At 49.5% G+C, this 15,508-nt stretch overlaps 7 protein-coding genes across 7 annotated transcripts; 3 read left to right on the top strand and 4 right to left on the bottom strand.

Moving 5' to 3' along the window:
- Positions 1-126: 126 nt before the first annotated feature.
- Positions 127-1,071, top strand: BDV27DRAFT_137562 (DPY30/SDC1 family protein; the record flags this gene model as incomplete). Its single annotated transcript, XM_032069015.1, has 2 exons — positions 127-350; positions 450-1,071. Coding segments are annotated over 2 exons (302 nt in total), but the record flags the coding sequence as incomplete, so codon positions are not given.
- A 1,722-nt stretch (positions 1,072-2,793) lies between these two features.
- On the bottom strand, positions 2,794-4,149 carry BDV27DRAFT_67726 (RNA recognition motif domain-containing protein). Its single transcript, XM_032077285.1, has 5 exons — positions 3,964-4,149; positions 3,775-3,877; positions 3,336-3,682; positions 3,049-3,280; positions 2,794-2,964 (listed from the first exon to the last, which is right to left on the bottom strand). The coding sequence occupies exons 1-5, from the start codon at positions 4,001-4,003 to the stop codon at positions 2,862-2,864; spliced, it is 825 nt and encodes a 274-aa protein (XP_031921635.1). The 5' UTR covers positions 4,004-4,149; the 3' UTR covers positions 2,794-2,861.
- Positions 4,150-4,720: 571 nt separating this feature from the next.
- Positions 4,721-8,713, bottom strand: BDV27DRAFT_67699 (putative PHD finger domain protein). The gene is made up of 2 exons (XM_032077282.1): positions 6,006-8,713; positions 4,721-5,947 (listed from the first exon to the last, which is right to left on the bottom strand). Exons 1-2 carry the CDS (start codon positions 8,471-8,473, stop codon positions 4,858-4,860), a joined length of 3,558 nt encoding a protein of 1,185 aa, XP_031921634.1. The 5' UTR covers positions 8,474-8,713; the 3' UTR covers positions 4,721-4,857.
- Positions 8,714-8,886: 173 nt separating this feature from the next.
- On the top strand, positions 8,887-9,931 carry BDV27DRAFT_137551 (uncharacterized protein). Its single transcript, XM_032069014.1, has 5 exons — positions 8,887-8,936; positions 9,072-9,289; positions 9,351-9,359; positions 9,428-9,496; positions 9,555-9,931. The coding sequence occupies exons 1-5, from the start codon at positions 8,914-8,916 to the stop codon at positions 9,644-9,646; spliced, it is 411 nt and encodes a 136-aa protein (XP_031921633.1). The 5' UTR covers positions 8,887-8,913; the 3' UTR covers positions 9,647-9,931.
- A 43-nt stretch (positions 9,932-9,974) lies between these two features.
- Positions 9,975-11,724, bottom strand: BDV27DRAFT_67681 (glycoprotease family-domain-containing protein). Its single transcript, XM_032077281.1, has 2 exons — positions 11,417-11,724; positions 9,975-11,359 (listed from the first exon to the last, which is right to left on the bottom strand). The coding sequence occupies exons 1-2, from the start codon at positions 11,530-11,532 to the stop codon at positions 10,090-10,092; spliced, it is 1,386 nt and encodes a 461-aa protein (XP_031921632.1). The 5' UTR covers positions 11,533-11,724; the 3' UTR covers positions 9,975-10,089.
- Positions 11,725-11,739: 15 nt separating this feature from the next.
- BDV27DRAFT_137547 (uncharacterized protein) lies at positions 11,740-12,902 on the bottom strand. Its single transcript, XM_032069013.1, has one exon. The coding sequence runs from the start codon at positions 12,559-12,561 to the stop codon at positions 12,178-12,180; it is 384 nt and encodes a 127-aa protein (XP_031921631.1). The 5' UTR covers positions 12,562-12,902; the 3' UTR covers positions 11,740-12,177.
- Positions 12,903-14,696: 1,794 nt separating this feature from the next.
- BDV27DRAFT_169331 (uncharacterized protein) lies at positions 14,697-15,477 on the top strand (the record flags this gene model as incomplete). Its single annotated transcript, XM_032075004.1, has 2 exons — positions 14,697-15,247; positions 15,453-15,477. 2 exons carry the CDS (start codon positions 14,697-14,699, stop codon positions 15,475-15,477), a joined length of 576 nt encoding a protein of 191 aa, XP_031921630.1.
- Between the last annotated feature and the right edge of the window lie 31 nt (positions 15,478-15,508).

Raw genomic sequence — 15,508 nt, 5'->3', positions numbered from 1 at the left:
CCCCACCCAACACACACACACACATACAAATCCCATATATCACTGGAAACTCAAACGTCATAAACCCCAACCGGAACCCCGATTGAAACGTGAACGTTGAACTCACAACAAAAAAAAAACCACCAGTCCCCCATCCCACCTCCAAATACCAAAGACGCTCCCTCGACAACCGTAAAACCAACAATCATGGCCAACGATTCCACCCCCAACACCGCAGCGGCCAATACCCCGACCGGCGAACCTACCCCAACCGCCCAACTCCGACCCGGCGGTGCCCCGGCCCGAGTCTACATGAACGAGAAGATCGTCCCGTATCTCCTGGAGGGAATGAAACATGTTACGAAGGAGCAGTGAGTTGGCATACCCCTACCAGAGTTGTCATTTATTTGTATACTCGATAGTCAGAGAATGGAGTTGGCTAACCGAGGTGTATGATGGAATGGAATTAGACCACAAAACCCGCTCCGCGTACTCGGCGAATTCCTGATTCAGAAGAGTAATGAGGTGGAAGGGGCAAAGTCGCCTGAATAAATCTTTTCAGTCCATGGATTAGAGACTGGGTTTAAGTTAGGATATGTGGGATCGAATTTATCTCGCTTGAAGCGGGAGGATATTGCGCGCTGGTGGATTCGTCCGCGTCCCCGGAAAGAACGGATATTACATTTCTACCGGGTAGCCAGTCATGTGCTGTATAGCTGGACAGGATAGATGAGCCGGGATGGAGCATGGGAAATTTGAAAGCCGTTGGCCGTGGTGTGTCTACTGCTGCGCAGGTTCGGGACTTGACATTGAGGATAGTTCGTTTGTGGTGTTTAGGGTGGTTTGTGGTGTTTTATTCTTGGGGTTAGGGATTTTATGATACCATCTTTTTTGAACGTTATCGGTATGAGAGAATCTAGTTTGGTTATTATCTATATATTTTGTGTGTGTTGGCTTTAGAGGATTGGTGTATGGGTTGTGGAGGTGTTTCGTTGGAGAGTATTGGTTTTGGGGCGTGTAGATGCTATATGAGCTGAGATATATATATAGTTTCATAGAGAGATATATATATATTTTTTCGACGGGGCTAAGATCTAACTAAGAATATAGGTTTCTAGCATTTCAATAACATTAGCCGAAGTACTGCGGGAGATATATATTTATCCGTCTTACACTCTGAATCATCCCTACTATGAATTTGAATCTCTATCGCCCATATCTCAGCAGTGAATATGCCTTTTCTTCTTTTCTTGCTTTTATTCAGTCGACATATATTGGTACTCCAGTGGGTTGTTATCATGCGGAACTATTCATTCGAATGACACTTCTAGAGTGATGGGAACGTTTGCTCTTCATCAAACTAACTGCTAGGGAATGTGTTAGAGGATGGTTATACAACGAATCAAGGGCGCTCCACGCCCTTGCATTATGGACTATCTAAAACTAAGCGTGATCAGGTAAGAGGTTACACGGCTCAACTGATTAGCAGTTATTCTAACTCCTATTCTAAAATAACGACACACTCATAGGATCAATGAGAGTGATATGCGGCACATATGGTCCTTATATGAGATATGACCGGTGATGCACCTACCGCGATCGATATCTCCAGCTTGTCAGACTAATCTGGAAAAACCGAGTGAACCGATAATCGACCAGAAGAGAACGTCTCTATTCCTACAAGTAAACCGAATAGTATACACTTTTAACCCTATACTTTAGAACATGGAACGACACGAACCCAAGAGCTTCCCCATTAAAAGCATGGTTCTGTCTGTTAGTGACTCGGCAAAACAACCAAGTAACATGTCACGGCTGGTCGACAGCACCATGCAATGGAGTTCGTCTGACCACGAGAATCAAAACGAAGTGAAGAAACAATAATGGGTCATGGGAACCGCGCCCGGGAACGATAATATGTGACTCCTTTTCCACGTGTTAGCTCGGATCGCAATACCATCTTACCTACCTCGGCAGGCCAACAGGCCATCAACGGTCGAAGTTGGTGGAACCCCCGGCTGTTGATAAGATGGCTGCGGCAATTACGTCGACATGGCTCTCTCCCGCTCGTTCTAGACGTGTACACTTCGCTCGTACTGGCGATACTACAAGCACGCAAGCAACACGATGGCGGAACTGGCGGATCATGGCCGAACTCCGTTCAACTGCTTGTGTCCTCAGAAGGCGTGAAGAGAAATTGTGCATGGCATGATAGATATTATGTCTTTGCTTCTGGCCGTATACAGATCGAACAGTCGTTACGTAGAAAAGGTTGAATAAGACGCAACAAGGCGAACAAGCTGACTAGCGAGATAACGACCAATTTCCGGAAGAGTTGCAATGTAGAAGTGCTGAGACCCATCTGATAATCCGAGGAATTACAACGTTATGGTAAATATCATGTCTTTTTTCCTTCCCTGCCGCCAAATTTGTCCGGTGTTTCGAGCGAATTAACAAAAGAAAACTCCAGCTAGCGACTGCAGACCGACGACACAAGAGTATCTTGTTCTTCCCTTTTTTTTTTTTTTCTCCTTTGGTTTTCTGACAGGGTTAAAATGGTCGCATAACTGATGGCGTACCGAATGTCGCCGAGATGACAAGTAGTAATTGCGCAGACGACTTTTTCCGATAAAAATCAAGAACAACATAAACCGACATTCCACCGTGGACCGTCGAGCTCATTCCCCATAGGCAGCGGGTATTGAATTAAGAAACCATTCCAGGGAATGTGGATGGGCGTTGGAATGTCACACAAAACAAGGACAAGGGGGGGTAACAAAAGAAACGAAAAGGGGAAGCCTAGACAGAGACTAGAAATGGGGGGAAAAGAATTACGTGCCATGACCCTGATTTTTCATCGTCGATAACTGCCAACCCTGCACCTACCTGCTACCATATCGGTCTTCACGAGGGTCATACGAGCGGCCACCACCGCCGCCGCCGCCGGAATAAGCCTCGCGGGGAGGAGGAGGAGCACCACCATGGCTGTAACTGGGAGGGTTAGCATCGCGATCATAATAGCCACGGCGCTCTTCGCGGCGGTCATCGCGGCGTTCATCGCGACTGTACCGGTCTTCCCGTCCTCCCGAAGCATAACGATCGATTCCACGGTAGCTACCGTAGTCGTCCCGGTAGTCACGGCGGTAATCCCGGTAGTCACCGCGGCCACCATAGTCGCGGCGGTCACTGTAAGAGTCGTAGCGGCCATAGCGGTAGTCGTCATTGCGACGCCAGCTGCCTCCGTAAGGGCCACGTCGGTCGTCGTAGCGGTCACCACGTCCGCGGCCACCGCCCCGGAAGTCTGCAAATGCTGTGAGTCGATTGGGGTTACTGATCCGGGCTCAAGAGTTACTGACCACGCTTGGGGGGTCCGAAGTATTTGCCGGGGGTCGGGGTGCGAGGGCGGCTACGACGAGCCTTCTCAATGCTGAGAGTACGGCCCTCGATAACCTCACCCTGCAGGCCCTCCTTGGCGGCGTCGGCTTGTTCAGCAGTCACCATCTTGACGAATCCGAAGCCACGAGATTCCTTGGTGTGGGGGTCGACCATGATCGAGCAGCTCTCGACATCACCATATTTCTCGAAAAGACGCGAAATGTCGGACTCGGTCAGACGGGGGTGAATGCCGGTGACGAAAAGGTTGGAGCCAGTGTTAACCGCACCCTCCTCATCCTCAAGAGGCTTACGCGGCTCGATAGGAGCCCTGAAAAGAGAATGATGAGTTAGTTTCTTTTTTGATTTCTCAGATTCAACCAACGCCCGGCACGTGGCGAAGTTTCCGGTCATGCGACATACCGGTCATCGGCGCGACCATTGGGAGAGCGGCTACGGGCGCGGTCGGCACGAGGCTCATCGCGAGGAGATGCACTGCGTTCGTCGCGAGAGAAGCGAGGCTCGTCTGATGCGCGTGGAAGCAGACGGATTAGTATTGCTATGGTGTTCCCAGGGCGATGCCGAAGATGCTGATGTAACCATCGAACCTACCGTCATAGCGACCGTTTTCGTGATCATACTCTGTGGACATATTGACGGAGATTATCGAACAACTAGAATTTGGTTGGCAAAAAGAGCGGTTATATCAAGGGATAGGGGCGCGTCGCACGTCGAAAATTTGTTGATGGGAAAATGATGCAGAAAATTCAAGCACCCACACTGGTTTGATTAGGAAGAAGAATAATCACCAATACAGGGAAGAAGAATTAACCAAATCCTCAGGAGAGAGGAAGAACAAGGAAAAGAATAAGGGAAGGGAAAGAAAAGAAGAAGGGGGGATGAATGGTTGTTGGGGGAGGGAGAGGGATGGATGAATGATGAAAGAAGGGGGAAGAAAGCAGTTCGTTCACTCGCAGTCGAAGGTCCAAGTCACCGAATTCCAGACCTTTTACGGCAAGCGGCTCTTGTGGGTGGAGCGCCAAGACCCGGCTGTTTTTGTTTATGATCAAAACCTCTACAGATACTTAAGTTAGATAGACAGGAATAAATCTTCCGGGAATTCAATTCTAAATCTAACAATAAGTACAATCAATGCAATAAATATACTCTTCACGGGAATAACGCTTGAGATCTTCAGTTGCAGTAGTCCATTCAGTCGTAGATCAACCTAACTACAGTCCCGACGACCGCCGTAAAGCTACCAGTGCAAGAAAACGAACATCCCACGATTCATTCATCATAGTAGACGCAAAAGCACAGTGAAACACATGGAATCGATAGGGTGCAAGAGAAGAAAAAGGGGAGGGGACGCCGTAATCCGACCCGCGCCATCAGCCCAAACACAAACATGATAAAGTAGAAAATATTAAAGAGAGAAAGGGATAGAAGAGGTTGAAGAAAAGAAGAACCAAACACAAGACTCAAACGGGGAATCTCTTCGATCATCTATTTAAATCCACGCCAGCGACGTCGAGTTCGATACACCTTGACGGCCTGCTCCGGTGCCGCATCGGGTCCAGTGTCGGTGGTGGATCCCTTGATGGCAGTCCCCATCTCCCCTTCAAGTTCATCGTCGACCAAGTCTTTCAGCTCCTCCTCGTCAAGCTCACTGAGTTCTTCGCTCATCCCGCGCATGACATCCCGGCCCGTCCATCGCTCTTCATGGATTGTGGTGCCCACGGGATCGAACGGTTGCATATACCACTGGATGCCACCTTGTGCTAAAGGAAGCTGTTGGTCCCCCTTGAAGCTGGGAGGGGGTGTCAACGGCTCTTTCTGTGGTTCAGAAGGTTGATCGGTGGATCCTAGGTCGTTCTCGTCTGGCTTGTCTGCGACTCCATTTGGAGCTGGTGATGCTTCAAGAGAAGTGGTCGGTGCATTGGCCGACGGGTTCTCTTGCTTGCTAGATTCATCCTCTACCGTCGGAGTGGATACCTCAGCCCCGGGGACTTCCTGAGTCTGAGATACTGAAGCACCGTCCGGAGGTTGGGCTTGGTCTGCATCTGGCATAGCGCTATCAACGGACTGTTGGGGCAGAGCGGTAACCTCGGCGCCATCAGAGGGCTCCGATTTAGCAGCCACCTCCACATCTCTATTGATCTTTTGAGCATTCTCCTGAGGGCCCTCTGGCTTCCCCGAACCCTCATCCCCAGCAGCTGATGACTCAACTTGTGAGCCCCTTCGCGACATGACACTGTTCTCGAGCATAAGGTCCAATTCCTTAAGCTCCTGTTCGAAGGGCTTACGATTCAGCTCGCTTTCTTTCTTGATCGCTTCCTCCAGGGCAGGCTGGATGAACTTGATAATGCGCTTGGCCAGTTTTCGTTTCTCGCGCTGTTCTAAGCTGAGCTCCGGAGCGCGGCCGCTGATCTGCATTTGAAGTTCGGCAGTGTCCCCTGCGGGCTGCACCCCAATCTCCGACGTGAACACTCGAGCAAGATCAGCAGAGAAAGCAGAAACGGAGGTGTACCGGCGCTCTTCCAGCTTAGTGCGTATCGACACCAACCCCTGTCTGAAGATGCCCCTGCCGTCAAGTCTGTATCGACATCAGCATCAGTAACAGCTCCAAAATAGTCAGAGAAAAAAATACTTACCCTTGAGCTTTGTCAAAAATAGGCCAGAGCAAGGGGAATATAGGGAAGTAGACGGTGTCGACAATACTCCGAAGAGTTTCGGCATCCTTCAGCTTCTCCCTCTCACGTTTCTTGACTTCATCGCACATCGTTCTCAACCGATCGAGATCATGATATAGTCGTTCACCGAACTCAATACGGCGTTGGAGCCGCTTCCCTCCGGCAGCTCCCATGGCGACGTAGTCTCTCCTGGTCATTTCCATAGATGAGAAGGTCTCTAGTTGTAGTTGCAAACGCTTCAGCAATGCGGCACCTCTTCTGGCTTCGCGTTTGAGTGTCCAATACTTGCACGCATCCTCGGCATATTGCTTTCGCTGACGCACACCGAAGCGCTGAAGAGAGGCTGCAACGGCGTTTAGAACAACGTGTGGTATCACGGGAGCGCCGGATGGCAGTTTCCAGATAGTCTTGGGTATAGTAGGGCGTTTTCTTTTATTCCCACCAACCGTAAGCGTAATGCGTGGCGTATGAGTCCGCAGTGCCTCATCGTCCCCATGCTCACACCCGAGGGGGTGTGATGGCTCTAGTGCTAGCGCGGCAGCCTGACTGTCACCCCACCGCCGGCCTTGCATAGTATTACGATAGTATTCCATGGCTTCAGCGGTAGCAGCGTCCGTCCCATGTTCCCGGCGCCACTCGGGAGGAACATGTTTGTCGCAGAATGCTTTGAGCAGGTGAGTATCCATGATTGCAGGAGATCCGTGGCCGGACTTCATCTTCAGATAGAGCTGAGCCCGTCGGGCACAAGTCACATGGAATGCGACGAAGCAGTTCTTGTTGCTGCACTGAATCGATGCACCCATTCGCTGCCGGCAAATATAGCAATGAAGTTTCCAACGGCTCCTAGGTACTTTTTCAATATCGGTGATCGGTTCCATCAGCGACGGATTTCCAATAGACACTTCCGGGATCCATATAGCGCAAAGCAGATGAGACCATTTCGAGGTGGTAGTCTGTTTGAAGGCACCCTCGGTGTTGGGACAGAAGATGCAGTTGACGGCTCCTCTCCCAACCAGTTGACACTTACGGCATAGCCATTGGCCCTCGGGGATGAATGGTACGCCGTAACACTCCTGATGCACTGCCAGATCGCATCCGTCACAGAAGACAATAGCATTGGAGTTTTCACAATCACCATCATCGCAAATCGCACATTTGCTGTCTTGATCCTCTCCGGGCCCCGTGGTTTCGCCATTCACCGCAGCGGCAGAGCTTGAACGAGGTCGTTGCGTTTGGGGCGGTTTTGGGTTTGGTTTGGGGATGCGCTTCTCGAGCGCATGCCACTCTTTCTCAATCTTTGTCATGGTGATTTCGAAGACAGCGGGTTTGATGGGTTCCAGCTGATCCTCTCTACGCCTTGCATTGTAGTCCTCCAGCCACTTTTCGTCTTGCTCATCCATATCATATTCTACTCTCCCAACAGAGGTATTGGGCTCCTCCTCAGTTCCCACGGGGTTGACGGCGTCGAGATCGTCCTCCTGTGGTGCCTCAGTTACACGTATCAATCGACGATCGTGGCGAAGGAAAAGATCACTCTCCTGATATCCCACACTTGCCATTGTCCGGTCAACATAGTTTTGTTGGCCCACACCTGGTTGATCGTAGAATCTAAATGGATCTCGTAGTCGAAATGAGGGTTTAGGGAGGGTTAGCCTCTCCCGGGGGTTTGGACCAGGGGGTGGAACAACTTTTGGTTGTGGTGTAATTCCGAGAGCGTTTAGAATTGCTTCAGGACGGCGGGGAGGGCGTCCTGGCCGGCGTTTGATAGGTGTAGGAGACGTGCCATTGGCATGAGCTCGGATAAGTTCAGCTAATGGGTCTTTGTCATTGTTGAGATTGAGGCCATTCGGAGAAAGGATATGGGCTACATGCGCAGACGGAGCTGGCTTATCCACCTCCTCTGCAGGGAAGACTACAAACTTCGTTTCAATATCCAAATCCGGGTGGAACTCCTCCCACCCTCGCTCTTCCCGTGGCTTATACCCATCCCCCTGTTGTAAAGCCAGAGCAGCAGCGGTCGAGGAGCCGAAACGGCCGCCCCGACTTTGGCTTTTGTCTCTTGTGAGACGTGCAGATGGTGGTGTCGTTGGGACAGGAGGCGGGGGTGGAGGGAGCTGCATGGGTTGAACTTCAGCTTCTCGGGCATGGCGGGTTCGGGGGGTGGAGTTGCGTGCAACTGGCGATGGTTTGGCTGGTTTTGGGGGTCTCGCAGGTTTCGCCGGCTTAGGCGGCTTCGTCTCTCGCACATCAAGCTCGATGTATCTACCTCCACCACCTGGTCCACCAGGGACGTATTTCCGCTTTTTGAGGGGTGGTCCGTCACCCGGAGTAGCGTTTGAGTTCTGGGTGCCTTTCAGCACGGCTTTAGATTGGGTCTTAGGCGGCCTTCCGGGGGATGACCGGTATTTATTCGAAGTTAATGGCGCCATTTCTGCGGTCGGGAAAGAATGTTCAGACAGTTGTGGGATGGGATGGTGTACAAAAGAATGGATGTTGATCAATGTCGTTGAGCTTGTCGCTCAGCCTCACGTTGCAATCAAACAGTGTCTCGCGGTGCCGCGTAGCATAAGGAAACCGGATCAAGTAAAGAAGAAATGTCAATCATGACTCAATAGCAGCCGAAAAATGCACAAAATAGCAAAGAAATGAAGGGCAGAGGTGTCTCAGCCATCGGCGGCGAAGGGAAGACGCGAAAGCGAGGAGTGTCCGTTATCTCACTTGCCCGGCGGCACTAAACCATCTTGAGACAAGGCGGAGAGACTCCACCTGACATTTTGGTCCGATTTAATCAACGCGGAGCTTCTTTTGAAAGCCCACAGCTTAAATAATTCAATCCAATCTGATTTGATTGAGCTTCTCCCTCCCCAATATGAGTGGTTCTGGCGATGATCGGTAATCGTCTTCCCCTCGATTTCCCCCCCTGACCCTGAGCTTTTATATATAAATATATATATACATATATATATGCCCCCCATTCATTATTTCCCCCAGCCGCCCTTGATACTAACGCCGGAGATCTCCTGCTAGATGGCGCGGGGGCCGCACATACGACCAAAACCGCCAGTCGGGACAAAGGCACTCCATGCACAGAACGATGAGCGCGCATAGTGGCTCTCGTGGTGGACAGAACCAGAATACCACCTGGGGAGAGTCGCGTGATCAGCTCTCCACTGGGCCAGCTCAGGAACAACATGTCCCTGTGCGAGGCTTCAATGCTGCCGAGGCGAAGGGGGCTCTCAAGAGAAGTAGGCTCCACCTATGATATCTCAACGATATACTATTTGCTAACGGAACATGCGCGATTAGATTCAAGAGGTCCGTTATATCAGAGGAAGCTTGCGACGTCGTGCAAGCACCCATCCGGTCGCTAACTGTTCTCGTAGAGCCGAAGCCCTTCCTTTATAAACCTGGTGGAAAGGACACAAACCGCTCTGGACCTTGGGGCTCGAAACGTATGTCGCCTGACTGATTGGTTCCCTCATTTTCGTCATATTGACGTTCATGCTACAGCAAACACTATGGCCAACGGCAAGGACTTCTTCCTCGAGCTTCGCAAACAAATCACCACTCTGCGGCAAGGTGACAATGTCGCGGGCGGTTGATTTGAAACCTCATTTTTGATCACTAGATAGTCGATGCGAGGAAATCACTGGTGTCACGACTCTCTAGCCAAAATTCAGCGGCAGCTGGGTCCTCGAAGGGGCCGTGGACAACAGGAGCTCTCTGGTCGCTGGCCGATTGGATGATAGTATCCTCAAAATCACTAGATGGGCAGCATTGATACATGCGCTTTTTGACAAAAAGTCGTTGGCACTATATTTGGGTGTAGGATAAGACTACCCGGGCAGCGCTTTCTATACGATTGTCAGATAGATCTGGTAGAAAACAAAGTCCTAACCCAAAAAATATTACTGTCATATCCTGTCTATCTATATCTTTAAATTGAGAGTATATATACATCAACTAGAAGTAAAAGGATGAGTGGTGTACAAGGGTATTACTAGTGTACAGTGAAGACAATGAATAACCGTCATCGAAGATAGGCCTAGGCTTTCTGCCATCCGCTGGGGCCCAGAACGCCGCCATCATCGGCTTGCGGATCAAGGCTCCACTTCCTGAGAGCGCGGCAACTGAGATCTGTGCGCCAGCCCGCCTCAAACATCTCAAGGCCAGCCCATCCAATCATCGCAGCATTGTCGGTGCACAGGTACGGAGGGGGTGCGAAAATGTCGACATGATTGAAACCGCGGACATCGAGGAATGAGCGCAAAACAGTCATGAGGAAACGATTGGCCGCGACACCACCGCTGACCACGAGGGTCTTTACCTCATCGTCAGGCTTCTGTTGACGAAGTGTCTCAAGAGCGATGATCGTCCGAGAGGCGAGATGCTCGAAACAGACCCGCATGGATTCGCGGGCCATATCAACTCGTTCTTCATGGGAAAAGCTCTGTCCGGAGTTCTCTTTTTGTGTGATGATCTTCTTGACCGCACTGGCAATAGATGAAAAACTGAATTGCAGGTTGCGAGTATTAGCAAACGGGGTCGTCAGGGACCAGCCCCATGGGGTCTCCCGCTTGACGAGTTCCTCGCCACGGTTCATCGGAGGGCGATAATCAGCATAATCGGTGCTACCATTTGGGAAAGCAAATTCCTCTAGCATTTTGCCGTACATGGTATTCTTCGCACTCTGCAGTAAGGAATCAGGAAGAATTTCCCTGGCCGATTTGTCAAGCGACTCGCCAATTGCTATGTCCGCGGTGGAGGCCATGATCTTGTGGTCCGTAAGGGTTGATGATTTCACAAGAATCGAATGGCCGCCCGAGACAAGGATAGACAGAAAGGGAAACTCTGGTGTAACAGGCGGTGACGGTGAGGTGTGACCACTGGTCCCTTGATTCTGACTGAGAGACGATACAAGCCGGGGTGTCAACAAATGAGCTTGCATATGATGAACACCCATGAAAGGGATTTGCCACGCAACTGACAACGCTTTCCCTGTATCTAAGCCGACGAAGAGATTCGCTCGCATCCCCGGCCCTCGAGTAGCGGACACAAAGTCCGGTTTGTAGCGCGGCTGGGAGCCATCCGCGAGCGTTATCGATCGGTGTCCTTCAACATTGTCCGAAGCGACGGGCAAATGCCTCAGCGCCTTATCAACCAGTTTCGCGAGGTTTTCTTGGTGTGACTCGAGTGATGCAATGGGATGGACACCTCGGTACTCGTTTGAATCGGCCGTTACGTTCTCAAGGAAATGGATCTTAGCGGCATTTGTGGTTTCATTCTTTTCAACAATTGCGACTGAAGTGTCATCGCTAGTGCCAATAGACAAATTAGCAGCCAAGCTTGGTTCAGTTCCGGGATCGTCTTACCAAGAAGTTTCAATAGCAAAAGTGAGCAGGTCCCGATTTCGAGGAAACAAGCTACGTCTTGCTGTGCTGCATATAGCCTTGCGAAAACTCGCGACGGGGGTCCTCAAGTTCAACATTGGGGTTAATTGAAGAGATGGTGCTCCGGCTGGACACGGCGATAACCACTGCGGAAAAGGCCTGACGTTCGGTCGCACGGGCCACAGAAGCCCTCAAAGGGTGCCCTAAACCATGACCAAAATGGTAATGACGCAGAGCAGGATCATCATGAATTCTAGTTGTGTTTGTTAATTTTTCTTGGTTATTACGATTAAGTATGGATGTAAGACAAGTAAAAACAGGCGTTAGAGCTGCACATGAATGAGTACCCATATTGACAACATTACGGGTCTGGACGCAAGTGATGGAGCGTAACGACTGTAATTGGATTTCTCCAGGCTAATGCTCACTCATGCTATACTTGGTATGGATCTTATCATCACATCATAAACATAATAGGATCATATATACATTGATAGACTACCCTCCTTTCCAATAGGGACGTTCCTCTCCTTGACTTTTGTACCGGACGTCCGACGCTCTGCGCGGACGGTCCTCCACAGGCTCTGCTGCATTTGTGCTGCAAGTTGCATTGTCAATCCAAAATTAGGGCCGGGTACAGTCGCGGGAGATGGGCTCTCAATGGATGAAGAGCCCCCGAACTCCGAGTAGTCCTCTCGTTCCGTCTGCGTAGGTGTGGTTCATCGAGTTTTACTGGTGATCGTTCATTCGCGCACCATCCAACGCCGCTCTTCGCGCGACATCTTGGTGTGCGTGCCGTAGTATTCCTCGGGGTTCTCAATGGGCGTCACACAGTGGACGGTCGGTGTGCCTTTAAACTGGATCCGTTTGTTAACGTTGCCAGCTGCGACCGCTGTTGATTGTTTTTTGAGAATGCTCTTTGAGGAACACGAGTTGACGTATCCATAACTCGGCACTTGAAGAGAGCAGAACCGGGAGGAAGCTGGACTGGGAGCAGACGGGGAGATTGGAGTCCGGGGGAGAGGACCCGGGGACTTGAGCGACAATGTAGGCCGAGAGGTATTCTGCGCAGCAGAAATGCTGAGACTCAACTTGGGTCTTGCGGCTGCACGAGCAGTGGGGATCATTGTGGAGGTGGAGGTTGGATACAGCTTTGGGGGGGAGCGAAGGAGATTTAAAGTAATGGAAAAGGATATTAAAAGCGCTAGCGATTCACTTCGGTCAACGAAGGGTCTCTTAGACGCAGGGCGTGTAAATGATACTATTATTATTGACGTAATGCAGATCCAAAAATAGGAAGACTCAAAAAATAGCACTCGTCTGGACCAGCCAAACGAAACACTAGAAGACGAAAATAGAACAAAAAGGGAGACTAAAAGGAAATCTCAAACAAGCAGTGTATCAAGAAATAGAAAGGGTTCAAAAACCGGGGGAGTGTTGGGCGGCTATATAGTCTTTGGTTCACTGACTGCATCAATCGATGGCGATGAAGGGCGGCAGAGTAGGGTTGGTCTGCTGGCCAATGATCGCCGCCCTCCTCCGTTAAGCGCCAGCGAGATGCAGGCTTAAGCACATAGGCACATCTCCGTCACACTTTAGACTGAAAGCCTTTGGCGGAAATAGGCGAATCGTGAATCCCCTTCCAGGACTGGGGTATCCGCCGATCATTTGGTTTCAAAGTAAACGGGTACGGAGTTGGGTGAGTTGGTATACCATCACCCAGCCAACATAAAAAAAATGGAACCACAGGGGCAATCCTGCAGAAGTTTCACCTTATTGTTGGTAAGATATATTTAGATCTCGTCCGTTGGTTCATTGGAGATATGAAAGGGACCCCACACCGTTAGAGCCTTGGATCGTTTGCCCCCGAGTGCTTTATGCTATGCTTTTTTTGCCTTCCCTCTCCTTTGCCTGCTTTTTTTTTTTTTTTTTTATCTCTCTCTCTCTCTCTCTTCCCCCACAGATATAGACTTCCAAACATCCTTTATGGTAATTGTGTAGATGATCCAGTAAAATCTTCGTATTAAGCTTTATAGCAGAGTTTCTTCGAGCGAAGTGGGACATCAGATAGAGTTTCCAATGATCATCGCCGGGTTGCTCACCCTGCGTCACTATCACAAACGCTATGCAGTGACCATTTTTAGTTCCCAATAACAAGGATCTGTCACTCAAGTGGCTCTATCACACTAAGCGGGGTGAACTCACCTTCAAACCCTGATTGGTATGTGATAATCCTACGAGAGATAGATGGCACAGAGCGCTTGAATTTTAAGTCTATCATTCAATCAATGTTACAACTTGGGATGAAATATGAAATAGAGATTCTATCCTACACGTAACCAAAATAAGGGTATGATATTCCTGACTTGGACGAATATAGGAAATCTGAATTTTTATAATATTTCTCCCACATTTAGAACAAGATTGGAATGTCCGATCCTCTTCCGGTTCTCTATCATATCCGAACGGTCATCCTACTCTGAGTACCCTCCTTAAAGATCAGTGTTATTCAACACTTCTTCATACCGGACAGCAAAACTGCTGAAGCTTTGGGGATTCTTTCTCACATTACTAACTTTGGACGGAAATACTACTGGAGTAGATTGAGCATTGAGAACGCAAATGGCCTTCCAATAGCTTCTTCTGCGGGGACGTATGTCCGTATGTATCATGCGACACTCGGCGACCAAACACCTAAGTTAAGCGATGCCTACAGTCTCAAGGAGAGCAGTATTTCCGTGGCCTTCATATCGGTGTTATGTAACATATGGCTCGGTGGCTGCCCTACTACGCTCTAGTGTACGTTCTTGCTGCATGCAAACTGCCTCTAACTCTGGTGTAAACAGTTGGCATAGTTATATGCATAACTCGGTGCCTACTTCCAGATATATTATGATTATTCACATGAATACCTATCATACAGGTTTTTCTAACGGAAACTAAGGCCTTTGAGACTAAGATAAGAATTTATCTGATATGAAAGGCCTATTGCACTAGGTTGAATAGTTTATTTTACGACTTTCTATAGTTCTATAGAATCTTTTTTCAGATGCTTAATTTGTTCTCTATCTATCTCCAATATATAAATTCTTTGACTTATTAGTAAAAGTATTTTATTAAGATTAAAAATCTATATTCATACGTTAGTAAACTACATCCTCATTAATCATCCACGCGGAACGGGTCCGCAAGTGCATTCATAAGCCCCCAGGGTTACTTATAGCAGACATTCTCCAACAATTCTTGGTTTCAAATCACAAAGATGCCTCGCACAGAAACTAAGGACACGCGCACATTCACCCGGCCAGGTGAAGTCACATACATTCTCCCAGAACCCTCCTCTTCAACTGTGACCATCATTCTCCCGCCCAAGAGTCCATGGACATCAGGCTCGCACTGGCACGAAACCCACACTGAGTACCTACGCATCATCCAAGGAGCAGCCAAAGTTACCATTCAAAGCCGTACCTACACATACCGTGCGTCTGATGGAATCATTGCAATCCCCAAGTTTGTCGTTCACGAGTGGAGTCGTGCTCTTGATGATGACTCCGATTTCAACGATGAAGAACTGGTCGTCCAGGAGTGGACCGATCCCACGGATGGATTGAAGGAAGTCTTCTTTCGAAACTTGAATAGTGTTATTTTGGAGCACACTGGGAAGGGCTGGTTTGGAAGCGTGGTGTTTATGCTTCAGTTGTGGACTATTTTTCATAGGTTGGATAATTGGCCTGTTATTGTGGGTGGGCCGTTCTATGTGCGATGGATGCTTACGCATGTGGTCGTAGGGTTTGGGGCGTGGGTTGGGGCGTTGTGTGGTCTCCGGGCTGTTTATGATGAATATACACCCAGAGAGTTGATTGATAGGAGAAGTAGGTGACGTCTCGTCTGTTACAAGTGCCTGCAACATGCCATCAAGCATAGTCGTGTTTCGTTCATTTTCGTTTCTCGGGTTTCTGGGGAACCCCAGCCCCTCTCCACTAGACTTTTGCATCTTATACGTACTATTATACCTTAGCCGCACTGGACACTCGTCGAGATAGCGGTCCACAACGCATGGTGCGAGAGGGCTGC

The sequence above is a fragment of the Aspergillus caelatus genome (assembly GCF_009193585.1).
Source record: "Aspergillus caelatus strain CBS 763.97 unplaced genomic scaffold BDV27scaffold_324, whole genome shotgun sequence".
NCBI classification, from domain to species: Eukaryota; Fungi; Ascomycota; class Eurotiomycetes; order Eurotiales; family Aspergillaceae; genus Aspergillus; species Aspergillus caelatus.
The sequence above is the reverse complement of the archived record's forward strand: the minus strand, read 5'-3'. Positions and strand labels throughout refer to the sequence as shown.